General features: G+C 41.8%; 1 protein-coding gene across 4 annotated transcripts in view; it reads left to right on the top strand.

The window, feature by feature from the left end:
- The window catches only part of LOC130911131 (contactin-5-like), a 405,498-nt gene that overhangs the window by 120,390 nt on the left and 267,538 nt on the right, over nt 1-17,570 (top strand). For all 4 annotated transcript variants that reach the window (XM_057828867.1, XM_057828868.1, XM_057828870.1 and 1 more), the window contains one exon: nt 13,533-13,748. In XM_057828867.1, coding sequence (XP_057684850.1) covers nt 13,533-13,748 — 216 coding nt within the window. The remainder of the gene's footprint in view (nt 1-13,532; nt 13,749-17,570) is intronic.

The raw sequence follows: 17,570 nt of genomic DNA, 5'->3' as shown, positions 1-17,570 counted from the left end.
CATCTAACATATCGGAGAAAATGCGACAGTAACAAAAAAATACAATTAAGCGAGAGTTATGAGGTACATATCCGTGACTTTTTTACAGACGCCATTTTTTTCAATGTGACGTCATTTGTTTAAAAGTTTAAAATGTGCGACTAAATAATTATTGAAAGTCTTTTTTAATTTTTAATTTTTTTTTACGAGATATCCGACATCAATTAATGATTCTAAGCTAAAAATGACAGACATTTTGAATAATAAATATAATTAATTACCTTCGTTTTATGGCTGAGTTGAAACCAAAGCGGTGGCGTGATGTCTGTAAACGGGGGTTTCCGGGGTAAAATGGACAAATTAAAAATAGTTCGGGTGCTTCATGCACCATGAATCTGCTATGGCAGTATATAGACATATTGTTTTGTCAAACACAACAGTTGTTTTGGCTTAAAATACAGCAGTTTCTTTTAAAGAGGAGTGCAAGAGCAGAAACTGCTTTTTTAGTCTTGTCTGTGTTTTCCGCCATATACAAGTTAAAAATAGCAATATAGTTTATTGAAAATTCATATAATTTGTGTTTGAATGTATTTTTAAAAAATAATCGAGAAGTTAAGAAATTAATATAAACGATGCAATTTTTTGGGAGCCTGCCTATTAAAAGAATCGAGAATCGTTTGGAACCGGAATCGAATCGTGGAATCGGAATCCGAACTGTTCAAATTCAAACGATGCCCAACCCTACTCATGAGCATGGCTACAAAATAAAGATCTATCACTTGTTAAGCAAGTGCAAGGATCAAGCAAAAAAGACTTTCAGCGGCCAAGAAGCCGAAATGAAAATGATTCACAGCAGATGACTCCATGGAGGAGATTTCCCTGAATAAATGTACTCTAGCCTAATCAGCCTCAGTCAATAGAATCTCCCGCGTGAAGGTCTTCATTAATCTCACGCTCCGCCGACTAATCATTCTCGTCTGCCCCCTCCAGCGCCTCACGTGCTTACTGTATGTTATTCTCATTCATTCTTCGGTCCCGATTCCAGAGCTGCCACAAGTTAGGGCCCCTGCGTGACATTACCGCCAGTGTTGGCCCCGGGTCTTTCCTACATGCCGTCTTGCTTTAGCCTCACCTCTCGCCATCGCGGCTAATCTGCATGCCAAGCACTTCGCCTCAAACCCTTTGGTATGCTCTGGCTAATGCTGACCTGATACGGTGTATGCTAATGTGACTTATATTCAGAGGTGAGGCTCTACTTAGGCTCTACTTAAGTAGAAGTGCAGCCACTTGTGTCAAATGAAAAATATAGGAAACGGTAAAAAGATGGATTGTCAGTGTATCATTCATTCATTCCATGTCTGCTTTAAAATCCAAAATCAGACGATGACTTGTTATTTCATTTCACGTTTTCAAATTAAAAAAAAAAAAATCGGAATATAAAAAACAGGTAGTCGGTCTGTGTACCTTTTGGCCTTTAATCTTTCCACTTTACATTGGGGCATAAAAGTATTTAGTCAGCCACGAATTGTGCTAGTTCTCCCACTTGAAAATATTAGCGACGCCTGTAATTGTTAACATGGAAACATCAACCATGAGAGACAGAATGTGTGGAAAAAAAAAAAAAACCCTGAAAATCACATTGTTTGATTTTTAAATAATTTATTTGCAAATCATGGTGGAAAATAGGTATTTAGTCAATACCAAAAGTTAATCTCAATACTTTGTAATGTACCCTTTGTTGGCAATAACGGAGGCCAAATGTTTTCTGTAACTCTTCACAAGCTTTTCACACACTGTTGCTAGTATTTTGGCCCATTCCTCCATGCAGATCTCCTCTCGAGCAGTGAAGTTTTGGTTCTGTCGCTGTGCAACACGGACTTTCAACTCCCTCCACAGATTTTCTATGGAGTTGAGATCTGGAACCTGGCTAGGCCACTCCAGGACTTTGAAATGCTTCTTACGAAGCCACTCCTATGTGGCTCCTGGCTATGTGTTTGGGATCATTGTCATGCTGAAAGACCCAGCCACGTCTCATCTTCAATGCCCTTGCTGATGGAAGGAGATTTTCACTCAAAATCTCTTTATACATGGCCCATTCATTCTTTCCTTTACACAGATCAGTCGTCCCGGTCCATTTGCAGAAAAACAGCCCCAAAGCATGATGTTTCCAACCCATGCTTCACAGTGGGTATGGTGTTCTTCGGATGCAATTCAGTATTTTTTCCTCCTCCAAACACGAGAACCTGTGTTTCTAGCAAAAAGTTCTACTTTGGTTTCATCTGACCGTAACACATTCTCCCAGTCCTCTTCTCGATCATCCAAAGGCTCTCTAGTGAACCACAGACGGGCCTGGACGTGTACTTTCTTCAGCAGGGGACACGTCTGGCTGTGCTGGATTTGAGTCCCTGGCGGAGCATTGTGTTACTAATAGTAGCCTTTATTACTGTGGTCCCATCTCTCAGTAGGTCATTCACTAGGTCCCCCCGTGTGGTTGTGGGATTTTTGTTCCCCGTTCGTCTCCCGTTTCCTGATTAAAAAACTGGTGATTCAATAACGGAAAACGAGCCTTAATCCGTTTTTTCCAATGTCAGTTTATGTGGATTCTTATTGCTGTATCAGCGGCTCGTTATAAATGCAAATTTGAATTGCCGTTATTTAAGATGAAACTGAGTGAATTTCATTCTTATTTTAGTTTCATTCTGCAAGTGTTGATGTCATGAGCAGCTTAATAATGTCTGCAAACCACACAGACGTCTGACATCGTCATTTCTGACTTTAGCTCACTATCTGCCTAGGACTTCGCTCCAACGTCTTGGTGAGGACAGTACATTAACATATAATATATGTTTTTGGATAGTTATTTTGAGATTTTGGTGTACTTAAAGAGTTAATTCCTACTCAGGCGGAAACTTTGGTTACGTCGCCAGGAACTGAACTCGTCCGTAACATGGGGACTACCTGTAACGGCCTATTTTTCACTGTTTGGACTTTTGACATTAAAAAATGGAATTTGAGAGAATGGAATTATCATTTTAATTTTTTTTCTATTCGTTTTTGGTTTGTATTATTTCTGATGTGTTGTGACAAAACATTGTGTTCAAACAGCTTTGATAACCTAGTACTGTTGATTGAAACAGAATTGCCGTTACCTCTATATCGTGATTTCCGGATTATATGTTGCAGTTTTTTTTTTATTTTTTTTTTTACTTCCTTTAAAACAAAAACAAACATGGCTTAGCGGGGGTTGCAACTTATACTCTGGAGCGACTTATTTGTGAAATTATGAACACATCAATATACCTATATTAGGGCTGTCAAATGATCAAAATTTTAATCGAGTTAATCACAGCTTAAAAATTAATCGTAATTAATCACAATTAATCGCAATTCAGACCATCTATAAAATGTGCCATATTTTTCTGCAAATTATTGTTGGAATGGAAAGATAAGACACAAGACGGATATATACATTCAACATGCTGTACATAAGTACTGTATTTGTTTATTATAACAATAAATGAACAAGATGACATTAACATTATTAACATTCTCTTAAAGTGATCCATGGATAAAAAGATTTGTAGTTCTTAAAAGATAAATGTTAGTACAAGTTATAGAAATTTTATATTAAAACCCCTTAATGTTTTCGTTTCAATAAAATTTGTAAAATTTTCAAACAAAAAATAAACTAGTAGCTTACAATTGTTCCGCACCACCAATTCTCATGGTGCTGAAAACCATAAAATCAGTTGCACCCAAGCGCCAGCAGAGGGCGGCAAAACACCAAAAAACACAACAAGTGGCAATGACACTTTGCTGTCATTTTAATCTGGTTAAGCGGGGCATGTGCGTTAAATGCTTTCGTGAAAGTGGTTAGAATTTCTTGCCGGAACTCCCCGACGTGAAGGTCGCCATGGAGCCAGAAACTGTATTTATTTTAGGGCTGTCAAACGATTAAAATTTTCAATCGGGTTAATTGCAGCTTAAAAATTAATTAATCGTAATGAATCGCAATTCAAACCATCTATAAAATATGCCATATTTTTCTGTAAATTATTGTTGGAATGGAAAGATAAGACACAAGATGGATATATACATTCAACATACTGTACATAAGTACTGTATTTGTTTATTATAACAATGAATCAACAAGATGACATTAACATTATTAACATTCTGTTAAAGCGATCCATGGATAGAAAGACTTGTAGCTCTTAAAATATAAATGTTAGTACAAGTTATAGAACTTTTTATATTAAAACCCCTCTTTATGTTTTCGTTTCAATAAAGTTTGTAAAATGTTCAATCAAAAAATAAATTAGTAGCCTGCCATTGTTGATGTCAATAATAATTATGGTGCAGAAACCCATAAAATCAGTCGCACGCAAGCGCCAGCAGAGGGCATCAAAACACCAAAAAACACAAGTAACAAGTGGCAATGACACTTTGCTGTCATTTTAATCTGGTTAAGCGGGGCATGTGCGTTAAATGCGTCAAATATTTTAACGTGATTAATAATAATAAAAAAAAAAAAAATTAATTGACACCTGTTAATGCGATCCATGGATAGAAAGACTTGTAGTTCTTAAAAGATAAGTTAGTAAAGTTAGTACAAGTTAGAGAAATTTTATATTAAAACCCCTCAATGTTTTTGTTTGAATAAAATTTGTAAAATTTTCAAACAAAAAATAAACTAGTAGCTCGCCATTGTTCCGCACCACCAATTCTCATGGTGCTGAAAACCATAAAATCAGTCGCACCCAAGTGCCAGCAGTGGGCGACAAAACTCCAAAAACCCAAGTAACAAGTGCACATGACACTGTACAGTCATTTCAATCTGTTTGAGCGGGGCATGTGCGTTAATTGCGTCAAATATTTTAACGTGATTAATTTAAAAAATTAATTACCGCCCGTTAACACGATAATTTTGACAGCCCTAATCTAAATAATATACTGAAAACGCTAATGGTTTGGTAAACTTGTCAGCATGTTCTTAATGCTATAGTTGTTTGTGTAACTCTTAATTAGGGATGTCCCGATCCAGGTTTTTGCACTTCCGATCCGATACCGATATTGTTTTGCACTGCCGATCCGATACCGATACTGGCCGATACCGATATCGACCTATCTGAGCATGTGTTAAAGTTTAAAGTTATTTAGCCTCCTTACTTAGTTGTCAGACTCATGTTGAAAAAGGTTTTAGTACTCTTGATAACAACTAGCCAGCTGAATTAGGTGAGTTTGAATAACACACAACGGTTGGTAACAAGAAACTGACCTGTTTATTCAGTGACAAACACAAAACATTATAAATAACAAACAGAAATGGCATAGTCAGTCAGTAAAACGTGCAAATAATATTGTAAACTGTCTTAAAAAAGCAAAACACACCAACAACCTCAGTGGAAAATCCCACAAATCCCCCAATCTATTGGATGCTTTTAATGTTTCGTGCATTAGTTAGAAAAATTGTATAAAAAGCCTCTCAGGTTTTATATTTCAGTTTCAAGTTTTCAGTATTTCAGTATCAAGTTAACATTTTAAAATAGTAAATAAAATACTCAAGTCCCCATTCTGTATCAGCAGCTTTAAACTACATTCAATTCATTTAATTTTGCGAATCAACTGTTAAAGTTGTTAAAATTGCTCCCGTTATTCCATAATTTCCCTTCTGTCTACTTTCGGCATGTGAAAGTTTGAAAACTGTTTTTAAGATAGATTCAAGTCAAGATTTTGCCGATTTAGGAGTATTTTAGATAAAAAGTTAATTAGGTCCGCTTGGAAGGTTCACAACAGCCTACTAGGGAAGTTTTCTGCTTTAAGATGGCGGCTGTTTACGAACGCATCTGGTTTTCAATACTTCAATGTTGCTAACACAGTCGAGTCTGTCGTGTAGCATCTAGTTCTATATACATATGATATCTATTATCTCCAGTAAAACGACGTTGACGTAGTTTTTAGCGGCTGTCAGCAGCAGTCAGGTATTCTTGTGTTTTTAATCCAGCGGCATGAGTTGAGCTAAAGCTGTGAGTTGAGCATTGGCATTACCCGGGTCTAAGACAAGTTATGTTTACTTTCGGGACGTGTCTCATTGCGTCCCGAAGACCGCGCTGTGTATTAGTTCCGCTATACTTGACATATTTCAATAATCGGAATTTGGATGTTTGTGAATCGTTCTCGAATCTTCCACGGCCGAATCGCGTGTTGGATGGTGTGTCTTTACTCACGTGTGAGATAATGGCTCGTCATCCAGAATGAATTCTTCGGCAATGACTATTGTTATTCCCTGGGCTTTGGGACTGTCAAGTGCCAGTTTGTCACGCATAGCAAAAGTTTCTGCCAGTGTTAGTTGCGTAGGACCTTTCTTTTTGTCTTCGGTTTTCTTAACATACTCCTCATATTGTTTGTGATGGTATTTCGCTAAATGCTTGATTAGGTTGGTTGTATTAAAACTTCTTACAGCTTTACCACTACGCTTGACTTTATTGTGGCATATGTTGCTCTCTGCCTCTTCGTCTTTGTCGTCCTTTCAGGTGAAATGATCCCACACAGCTGACATTTTTACCGATAAAGTTTCTCGGTAAATTGGGAGACGTTAATGTAAATGTAATGTGTTGAAGGTGTGCCGTAAAATGCGGACCGGATTTTAGGGAAAACGAAGCAAAAACTGGAATGGATTATGTAAATCGGTGCGCTGGAAAACCCGGACCGGACTTAAAAAAATAAAATTAAAAAAAAAACTGGATTGGAAGTCTGCATTTTTTTGCCCATATCGGCGTCCGATCCGATCCAAATATCGGATCGGGACATCGTTCGTCGTCTCCCGCTTATCCGAATCCGGGTCGCGGGGGCAGCAGCCTCAGCAAAGAGGCCCAGACAGCCCTCTCCCCAGCCACTTCCACCAGCTCATCTGGGAGAATCCCAAGGCGTTCCCAGGCAAGCCGAGAGATATAATCCTTCCAGCGTGTCCTGGGTCGGCCCCGGGGTCTCCTCCCAGTTGGACATGCCTGAAACACCTCCCGAGGGAGGCGTCCAGGGGGCATCCTAACCAGATGTCCAAACCACCTCAACTGGCTCCTCTCGACATGAAGGAGCAGCGGCTCTACTCCGAGTCCCTCCCGGATGACCGAGCTCCTAACCCTATCTCGAAGGCTGAGCCCGGCCACTCTCCGAAGGAAACTCATTTCAGCCGCTTGTATCCGCAATCTTGTTCTTTCGGTCATTACCCAAATTTCATGGCCATAGGTGAGGGTAGGAATGTAGATTGACCGGTAAATCGAGAGCTTCGCCTTCCGGCTCAGCTCCTTCTTCACCACGAGAGACTGGTTAAGCCCCCGCAACACTGCTGATGCTGCCCCAATTCGCCTGTCAATCTCACGTTCCGACCTACCCTCACTCGTGAACAAGATCCCGAGATACTTAAACTCCTCCACCTGGGGCAGGAACTCACCCCCGACCTGGAGCGAGCAATCCACCTTTTTCCGGCTGAGAACCATGGCCTCAGACTTGGAGGTGCTGATTCTCATCCCAGCCGCTTCACACTCGGCTTCGAACTGTTCCAGCGAGAGCTGGAGGTCGCTGTTTGATGGAGCCAGAAGGACCACATCATCCGCAAAAAGCAGAGATGAGATCCTCCCACCACCGAACTCGTCCATGAAAGTCACGAACAGAACCGGTGACAAAGGGCAGCCCTGGCGGAGTCCAACTCTCACCGGGAACTGGTCCGATTTATTGCTGGCCACACGGACCAGACTCATACTCCTGTGGTAGAGGGACTGGATGGCCCCTAGCAGAGGGCCATCCACCCCATACTCCCGGAGTACCCCCCACAGGGTGCCCCTGGGGACACGGTCATAAGCCTTCTCCAAATCCACAAAACACATGTGGACTGAATTGGCGAACTCCCATGCCCCCTCAAGCACCCTCGCGAGGGTAAAGAGCTGGTCCGTGGTTCCACGGCCAGGACGAAAACCACATTGTTCCTCCTCGATCTGAGGTTCAACTATCGACCGGACCCTCCTTTCCAGTACCCTGGCGTAGACTTTCCCGGGGAGGCTGAGGAGTGTGATCCCCCGATAGTTGGAACACACCCTCTGGTCGCCTTTCTTAAAGATAGGGACCACCACCCCGGTTTGCCATTCCAAAGGCACTGCCCCCGATGACCACGCAATGTTTCACAGGCGCGTCAACCAAGACAGCCCTGCAACATCCAAAGCCTTGAGATACCCAGGGCGGACTGCATCAATCCCTGGAGCTCCGCCGCCGTGTAGTAATTGCACTACCTTGGCAACTTCTGCCCCAGTGATTGACCCGACCAACCCTAGGTCCCTCGGCTCCGTTTCCTCCATGGAATGCGTGTTAGTGGGATTAAGGAGGTCTTCAAAGTATTCCTTCCACCGCCCGACTATGTCCTCAGTTGAAGTTAGTAACTCCCCGCCCCCACTGTAAACAGTGTGGGCAAGATGCCGCCTTCCCCCCCTGAGGCGTCGGACGGTTTGCCAGAACCTTTTTGGAGCCGATCGATAGTCTTCCTCCATAGCCTCACCGAACTCCTCCCACGTCCGAGTTTTTGCCTCGGCGACTGCCAAAGCTGCACTCCGCTTGGCCCGCCGGTACCAGTCAGCTGTCTCAGGAGACCCACAGGCCAACCATGCCCTGTATGCCTCCTTCTTCAGCTTAATGGCCCCCCTCACCTCCAGTGTCCACCATCTGGTTCGAGGGTTACCACCACGACTGGTCCCAGCTACCTTGCGGCCACAGCTCTCAGCAGCCGCCTTGACAATGGCAGAGCGAAACAAAGCCCATTCAGACTCAATGTCCCCCACTGCCCCCGAAACGTGGTCAAAGCTCTGCCGGAGGTGCGAGTTGAAAATCAGTCTGACAGGTTCCTCCGCCAAGCGTTCCCAGCAGACCCTCACTATTCGTTTAGGCCTACCAGGTCTGCGTGGCTTCTTCCCCTGCCATCTGATCCAACTCACCACCAGGTGGTGGTCAGTTGACAGCTCTGCTCCTCTCTTCACCCGAGTGTCCAGAACTTAAGGCCGCAGGTCTGATGATACGACTACAAAATCGATCATCGACCGGCGGCCTAAGGTGTCCTGGTGCCATGTGCACCGATGAACATCCTTATGTTCGAACATGGTGTTCGTTAAGGCCAAACTGTAGGTAGCACAGAAGTCCAACAACTGAACACCACTCGGGTTCAGATCAGGCAGGCCGTTCCTCCCAACCACTCCTCTCCAGGTCACACTGTCATTGCCCACGTGGGCGTTGAAGTCCCCCAGTAGGACAATGGAGTCCCCTCTCGAGGCACTTTCCAGTACCCTTCCAAGAGACTCCAAAAAGGGCGGGTAATCTGCACTACCATTCGGTGCATATGCACTGCTAATAGTGAGAACCCGTTCCCCAACCCTAAGGCGCAGGGAAGCGACCCTTTCGTCCACTGGGGTAAACTCCAATACAGAGGCAGAGAGCCATGGGGCTATCAAAAGACCCACCCCAGCCTTCCGCCTCCCCCCCGGAGCAACTCCAGAAAAGGAGAGTGTCCAACCCCTCTCAAGGACCTGGGTTCCAGAGCCAGAGCTATGTGTTGAGGTGAGGCCGACTATATCTAGCCGGAATCGCTCAACGGGATCGGGACATCTCTACTCTTAATAGTTACTTTATGTTACATTAACATACCGTAACATCTGTATCTGTATTTATCCCCCCCACACACACACACACACACACACTGGTTATATGATTATCAGGCCTTTGTAAAAATGATTTTATTACAATGACAGTATTGAGACTGTCCCATCAACAATGGCTCCAAAATCTGTTCAAATTCAAGTCTGCATGTTCCTTTATACGATGTAATCAGCATACTTCTGGAGTCTCGCCGCATCTAAAAGGTACGAATTGACAAGTTGGACGAGGGTCGCCTATTATCTCAGACAAAGCCTTCACAAGAGTAAGAGGTTTTGGGCTATAATATATTAACAAAAGAGAATGTTCTTTTTTTCCTTTGTTCCAGCTCTTTCAAAGATTTAGATTCAGCCTGAGCCTGGACTGCCATTCTTGCCTCGAATAAAGCATATGACCTTTTCTGACCTGCTCTTTCATGGAACACAATGTGAATGTTCTTGGTGGTTACAATAAGTGGCTACGTAATCCGGGGCAGATGTCAAATCATCGATGTTTGAGCAAATCATTTTCCAATGAAAATGCAAAGTGATGCCACTTCAGCTCCTACTGGTGGGTCTGGAATATGTGTGCGCTACAAGCCAACGTGGACAATGACACTACACAGGAAAACACTAATGGTAACAAAGATGAGTAGAAGTAATATAAATGACTTGTTGTCTAATTTGTTTTTGTCAGGCTACGATGAGCATGTGCCAGTGACTGTTGTTGTATTTCTTGTTCATGAATGTTCCAAAGTTGTTTTACATTTAAATCAGGAATGTCCCCGATCACTTGATTGAAAATCAGGCCCGATCCTGTCATTTTAAGAAGATCGGAATCGGGTGAAAAACATTGGGACTTTAAAATGTATTTATTAGGTCAAATTGGAATGGATGTCTATTGCCGTCAATGGCAGTGAAACATCACTCAATACCAGTCTTCAAAATGTAAATTAATTTCAAGTCAAACACGGGAAATGGCAGTGAATGAGTTAAGGACTACAAGCAATAAAATGACTCAGAGGTATAACGATTCGGGATGTCCATGATCCAATCACGTCATCAGTTCAGATCGGGCTTGAACATGTGAATTTTAGATCGGAATCGGATGAAAAAGATTGGGTTAAGGTTTTTTTTTTCTTTAATTTAAGGGCTACAAAGCAACAAAATAAGATGTACAAGGATGTCGTCAGAAGAATAGAGGTCGACCGATATGGGATTTCCAAATGCCTATGCCATTACAGATATCAAGAAAAAAAAAAAAAAAATCAGCTGATTGCCATTTTCAAAAGCCGATTTTGTAAGCCTGTAACGGTTGTTTATGATTCCTGGGTGTGTTGTACCGGAAAAGATAAATTCCATGTCTGTTTCTGACATACAGTGGGGCAAATAGGTATTTAGTCAATCACTAATTGTGCAAGTTCTCCCATTTGAAAATATTAGAGAGGCCTGTAATTGTCAACATGGGTAAACCTCAACCATGAAAGACAGAATGTAGAAAAAAAAAAAAACAGAAAATCACATTGTTTGATTTTTAAATATTTTTATTTGCAAATCATGGTGGAAAATAAGTATTTGGTCTATACCAATAGTTCATCTCAATACTTTGTTATGTACCCTTTGTTGGCAATAACGGAAGCCAAACATTTTCTGTAACTCTTCACAAGCTTTTCACACTCTGTTGCTGGTATTTTGGCCCATTCCTCCATGCAGATCTCCTCAAGAACAGTGATGCTTTGGGGCTGTCGTTGGGCAACACGGACTTTCAACTCCCTCCGCAGATTTTCTATGGGGTTGAGATCTGGAGACTGGGTAGGCCACTCCAGGACCTTGAAATGCATCTTACGAAGCCACTCCTTTGTTGCTCTGGCTGTGTGTTTGGAATCATTGTCATGCGCCAGCCACGTCTCATCTTCAATGCCCTTGCTGATGGAAGGAGATTTTCACTCAAAATCTCTCGATACATGGCCCCATTGATTCTTTCCTTTACACAGATCAGTTGTCCTGGTCCCTTTGCAGAAAAACAGCCCCAAAGCATGATGTTTCCACCCCCATGCTTCACAGTGGGTATGGAGTTTTTCGGATGCAATTGAGTATTCTTTCTCCTCCAAACACGAGAACCTGTGTTTCTACCAAAAAGTTCAATTTTGGTTTCATCTGACCATAACACGTTCTCCCAGTCCTCTTCTGGATCATCCAAATGCTCCCTAGCGGACCGCAGACGGGCCTGGACGTGTACTTTCTTCAGCAGGGGGACACGTCTAGCAGTGCAGGATTTGAGTCCCTGGTGGCGCATTGTGTTACTGATAGTAGCCTTTGTTACTGTGGTCTCAGCTCTCTGTAGGTCATTCACTAGGTCCCCCCGTGTGGTTCTGGGATTTTTGCTGAACGTTCTTGTTATCATTTTGACGGCATGGGGTTAGGTCTTGCATGGAGACCCAGATCGAGGGAGATTATCAGTGGTCTTGTATGTCTTCCATTTTCTAATAATTCCTCCCACATTTGATTTCTTTACACCAAGCGTTTTACCTATTGCAGATTCAGTCTTCCCAGCCTGGTGCAGGTCTACAATTTTGTCTCTGGTTTCCTTCGACAGCTTTTTTGTCTTGGCCATAGTGGAGTTTGGAGTGTAACTGACTAAGATTGTGGACAGGTGTCTTATATACCGATAATGAGGTAAAACAGGTACCATTAATACAGGTAACGAGTGGAGCCTCGTTAGACCTCGTGAGAAGTTAGACCTCTTTGACAGCTGAAATCTTGCTTGTTTGTAGGTGACCAAATACTTATTTTCCACTCTAATTTGGAAATAAATTCTTTAAAAATCAAGCAATGTGATTTTCTGTTTTTTTTTCCACATTCTGTTTCTCGTGGTTGGGGTTTACCCATGTTGACAATTACAGGCCTCTCTAATCTTTTCAAGTAGGAGAACAACTGGTGGTTGACTAAATACTTATTTGCCCTACTGTACTTAGCCAAGCATAAATTCTGAATTGTTTTTGTTGAAATCCCGATCTTTTTTTTGTTGTTTTTTTTTTAAAGGGTACCACGGATAGAAAGACATGTAATTCTTAAAATATTCTTTAGAAATCATGCCAAAATCATAACTGCTTTGCTTTGTAGTTAGCACTGCTATTCTCATCATCGCCCCAGTGTGCGATGGATTTAAAACATGGCGCCCTCCGTAGGTCAAAACTTGTACTAAATTTTATAGAGTTTTTAAATCAATGGCAATATTATGTGTTTCTCATAACGTATTTTAGTAAAAGAGAACAATTGTGGCCTATTAGAGCCTACAGGTTTTTAAGTCCAAGGTTCCCTTTAACTCATTTGCTGCCATAGACTGGTCGAGACGTCCAATTCATTTTTACTGGGAGGGGCAAAACAATAATTTGCTGCCGAGCCCTCCCAGTCAAAATGGATTGGACATTTCTCCCATCAATGTTGACGAACAAGACTCATTTACGCATGTGTAGTTTGTTCTGTATAATACATGTAAGGCAGTAATCACATGCTCTGTTTTGTTCTTAGCTGAGGCCTCCCCGAGGGTCCCCAGATTACTTCTCGGTTTGTGTTGCCTTCTAATCGTGTCCCGCTCAACCTCCTTACACAACTCCCACTGCACCCTGACTCTGAGCCGTTTGCATTTGTCTCCAAGCGTTCAATGTTCTGCCGCTCATCAGCACCATCTGTGACTTTTCAGCCGTTTTATATTTTCCTCGAGCCACTTTAAACACAGGTTTCCGACATCGCGGGATTTGTTAGTTATGGGGTTATTTTTATAGTGACAAAAACATGTTGGCATACTGCCATACGTATGTGAATTTCATTGAAGTCAAAGCAAGGTGTAAAAAATGTTCATTCATTTCATTTTCCTTGTCATAGACATTACTGTGGCGGTAGCGGCGCGTCCCATGTCATATGCCGCCGTGCTACGGATGAAAACAGGCAGCTCGTCATCAGCGTTCAACCTCCGCGGACGACCCCGACAGCAGCAACGTGGTGGCGGGCTGGCAGAGCCGCTCGACTGGCCTGTCTTCGCCAGTCACCCGCATCTGGGGCTCGGGCTACTCAGCTCTGAGGAGGACTATGGAAGCGAAGGTAGGATGAAATGCATGTAATATTTTAGGCCTTCAATAATTTGGGGATGTGTCAAATTTTTCTTTTTTTTTTTTAGGAAATGAGGAAACAAAATCCACTGAAAAAAACATATATATATATATATATATATATATATATATATATATATATATATATATATATATATATTTTAGGGCTGTCAAACGATTAAAATCTTTAATCGAGTTAATTACAGCTTAAACATTAATTAATCGTAATTAATCGCAATTAATCGTGATTCAAACCATCTATAAAATATGCCATATTTTTCCGGAGAATATTGTTGGAATGGAAAGATAAGACATAAGATGGATATATACATTCAACGTACGTTACATAAGTACTGTATTTGTTTATTATAACAATAAAGCAACAAGATGGCATTAACATTATTAACATTCTCTTAAAGCGATCCATGAATAGAAAGACTTGTAGTACTTAAAAGATAAATGTTAGTACAAGTTATAGAAATTTTATATTAAAACCCCTCTTAATGTTTTCGTTTTATTAAAATTTGTAAAATTTTCAATAAAAAAATAAACTAGTAGCTCGCCATTGTTGATGTCAATAATTACAAAATGCTCACTCATTGTGCTTAAAGTAAAGCCATGAATTCATTTGGACCCAAGCACCAGCAGAGGGCGCCAAACATAAAAAAAAAAACAAGTAACAAGCGGACATTACACAGCTGTCATTTTAATCTGTTTGAGCGGGGCATGTGCATTAATTGCGTCAAATATTTTAACGTGATTAATTAAAAAAATAATTAACGCCCGTTAATGTGATAATTTTGACAGCCCTAATACATATACAGTGCCTTGCAAAAGTATTCCGCCCCCTTGAACCTTGCAACCTTTCGCCACATTTCAGGCTTCAAACAAAGATATAAAATTTTAATTTTTTGTCAAGAATCAACAACAAGTGGGACACAATCGTGAAGTGGAACAAAATTTATTGGATAATTGAAACTTTTTTAACAAATAAAAAACTGAAAAGTGGGGCGTGCAATATTATTCGGCCCCCTTGCGTTAATACTTTGTAGCGCCACCTTTTGCTCCAATTACAGCTGCAAGTTGCTTGGGGTATGTTTCTATCAGTTTTGCACATCGAGAGACTGACATTCATGCCCATTCTTCCTTGCAAAACAGCTCGAGCTCAGTGAGGTTAGATGGAGAGTGTTTGTGAACAGCAGTCTTCAGCTCTTTCCACAGATTCTCGATTGGATTCAGGTCTGGACTTTGACTTGGCCATTCTAACACCTGGATACATTTATTTTTGAACCATTCCATTGTAGATTTGGCTTTATGTTTTGGATCATTGTCCTGTTGGAAGATAAATCTCCGTCCCAGTCTCAGGTCTTGTGCAGATACCAACAGGTTTTCTTCCAGAATGTTCCTGTATTTGGCTGCATCCATCTTCCCGTCAATTTTAACCATCTTCCCTGTCCCTGCTGAAGAAAAGCAGGCCCAAACCATGATGCTGCCACCACCATGTTTGACAGTGGGGATGGTGTGTTCAGGGTGATGAGCTGTGTTGCTTTTACGCCAAACATATCGTTTTGCATTGTGGCCAAAAAGTTCAATTTTGGTTTCATCTGACCAGAGCACCTTCTTCCACATGTTTGGTGTGTCTCCCAGGTGGCTTGTGGCAAACTTTAAACGAGACTTTTTATGGATATCTTTGAGAAATGGCTTTCTTCTTCCCACTCTTCCATAAAGGCCAGATTTGTGCAGTGTACGACTGATTGTTGTCCTATGGACATACTCTCCCACCTCAGCTGTAGATCTCAGCAGTTCATCCAGAGTGATCATGGGCCTCTTGGCTGCATCTCTGATCAGTTTTTTCCTTGTTTGAGAAGAAAGTTTGGAAGGACGGCCGGTCTTGGTAGATTTGCAGTGGTCTGATGCTCCTTCCATTTCAATATGATGGCTTGCACAGTGCTCCTTGAGATGTTGAAAGCTTGGGAAACCTTTTTGTATCCAAATTCGGCTGTAAACTTCTCCACAACAGTATCTCGGACCTGCCTGGTGTGTTCCTTGCTTTTCATAATGCTCTCTGCACTTTAAACAGAACCCTGAGACTATCACAGAGCAGGTGCATTTATACGGAGACTTGATTACACACAGGTGGATTCTATTTATCATCATCGGTCATTTAGGACAACATTTGATCATTCAGAGATCCTCACTGAACTTCTGGAGTGAGTTTGCTGCACTGAAAGTAAAGGGGCCGAATAATATTGCACGCCCCACTTTTCAGTTTTTTATTTGTTAAAAAAGTTTAAATTATTCAATAAATGTTGTTCCACTTCACGATTGTGTCCCACTTGTTGTTGATTCTTGACAAAAAAATTAAATTTCATATCTTTATGTTTGAAGCCTGAAATGTGGCGAAAGGTTGCAAGATTCAAGGGGGCCGAATACTTTTGCAAGGCAATGTATGCCACCTTGTGGTGTCTTAGGTCGTTGTAGAAAGACTACCAAAAAAATGTTTTTTTCTTCAATGAGTTTTACTGTAGTTGTACTGTATTTAAAGTGGAAATCCAGGAGAACAGAAAGTTCTAAGCAAGTAATAAGCATCTAAGCATTGAGCATTCGGGTTTGGCACAGTCATAGCTCCAACTCGACGGGCTTGCCGCCAAACTACCGAAGGACCCAGACGCGAATCCCGTTCATCCATCACTGACGCTCCCGGGCTGCAGTCTTCTCAAAGCTGTCGCCTGTCAGCACGAAAACCGCCAAGATGACGGATATCTTTGTCAGGATTGGTCCGACAATACACTCTGTCATAAATCTCCACTTCTGCCATAGTAATTCATTTAGAGCTACATCGATCCGTTAATGCGGAATTAATGGCATCATACTCTTTGCGTCTGGAGTGCTCAATTAACGGAAATGGGAAGCGTTGGCATAAAAGCAGACGGAAGTAGCTGATAACGTCCTTTCAATGTGCTCCCCCCCTACAGTCATGTCTTTTTGACACGCTATCATGTACTTTTTAACGGCGGCTGGTGATTTCCTGCTACGTGAGTGACAGATGGCAGTGACACTCACTTTTGAAAGGAGTTAAATAGCTCGTAAGTGAGCGCAATTACCCACTCGGGAGGTACAATACAGTATTGGTGCTTTATGTGCCTTTACCACTTTGAGTTTTGCGCAAACCCCTTCAAAAGACGATCATGAATTGAATACAGTGGGATAAATACGTATTTAGTCAACCACCAATTGTGCAAGTTCTCCTACTTGAAAAGAATAGCGAGTCCTGTAATTGTCAACATGGGTAAACCTCAACAATGAGAGACAGAATGTGGAAAAAAAAACTGAAAATCACATTGTTTGATTTTTAAAGAATTTATTTCCAAATTAGAGTGGAAAATAAGTATTTGGTCACCTACAAACAAGCAAGATTTCTGGCTGTCAAAGAGGTCTAACTTCTTCTAACAAGGTCTAACGAGACTCCACTCGTTACTTGTATTAATGGCACCTGTTATAACTCATTATCGGTATGAAAGACACCTGTCCACAACTCATTCAGTAACACTCCAAACTTCACTATGGCCAAGACCAAAGAGCTGTCGAAGGACACCAGAGACAAAATTGTAGACATGCACCAGGCTGGGAAGACCGAATCTGAAAAAGGTAAAACGCTTGGTGTAAAGAAATCAACTGTGGGAGCAATTATTAGAAAATGGAAGACATACAAGACCACTGATAATCTCCCTCGATCTGGGGCTCCGTGCAAGATCTCATCCCGTGGCGTCAAAATGATAACAAGAACGGTGAGCAAAAATCCCAGAACCACACG

Source organism: Corythoichthys intestinalis, unplaced genomic scaffold, assembly GCF_030265065.1.
Source record: "Corythoichthys intestinalis isolate RoL2023-P3 unplaced genomic scaffold, ASM3026506v1 HiC_scaffold_23, whole genome shotgun sequence".
NCBI lineage: Eukaryota > Metazoa > Chordata > Actinopteri > Syngnathiformes > Syngnathidae > Corythoichthys > Corythoichthys intestinalis.
The sequence above is the reverse complement of the archived record's forward strand: the minus strand, read 5'-3'. Positions and strand labels throughout refer to the sequence as shown.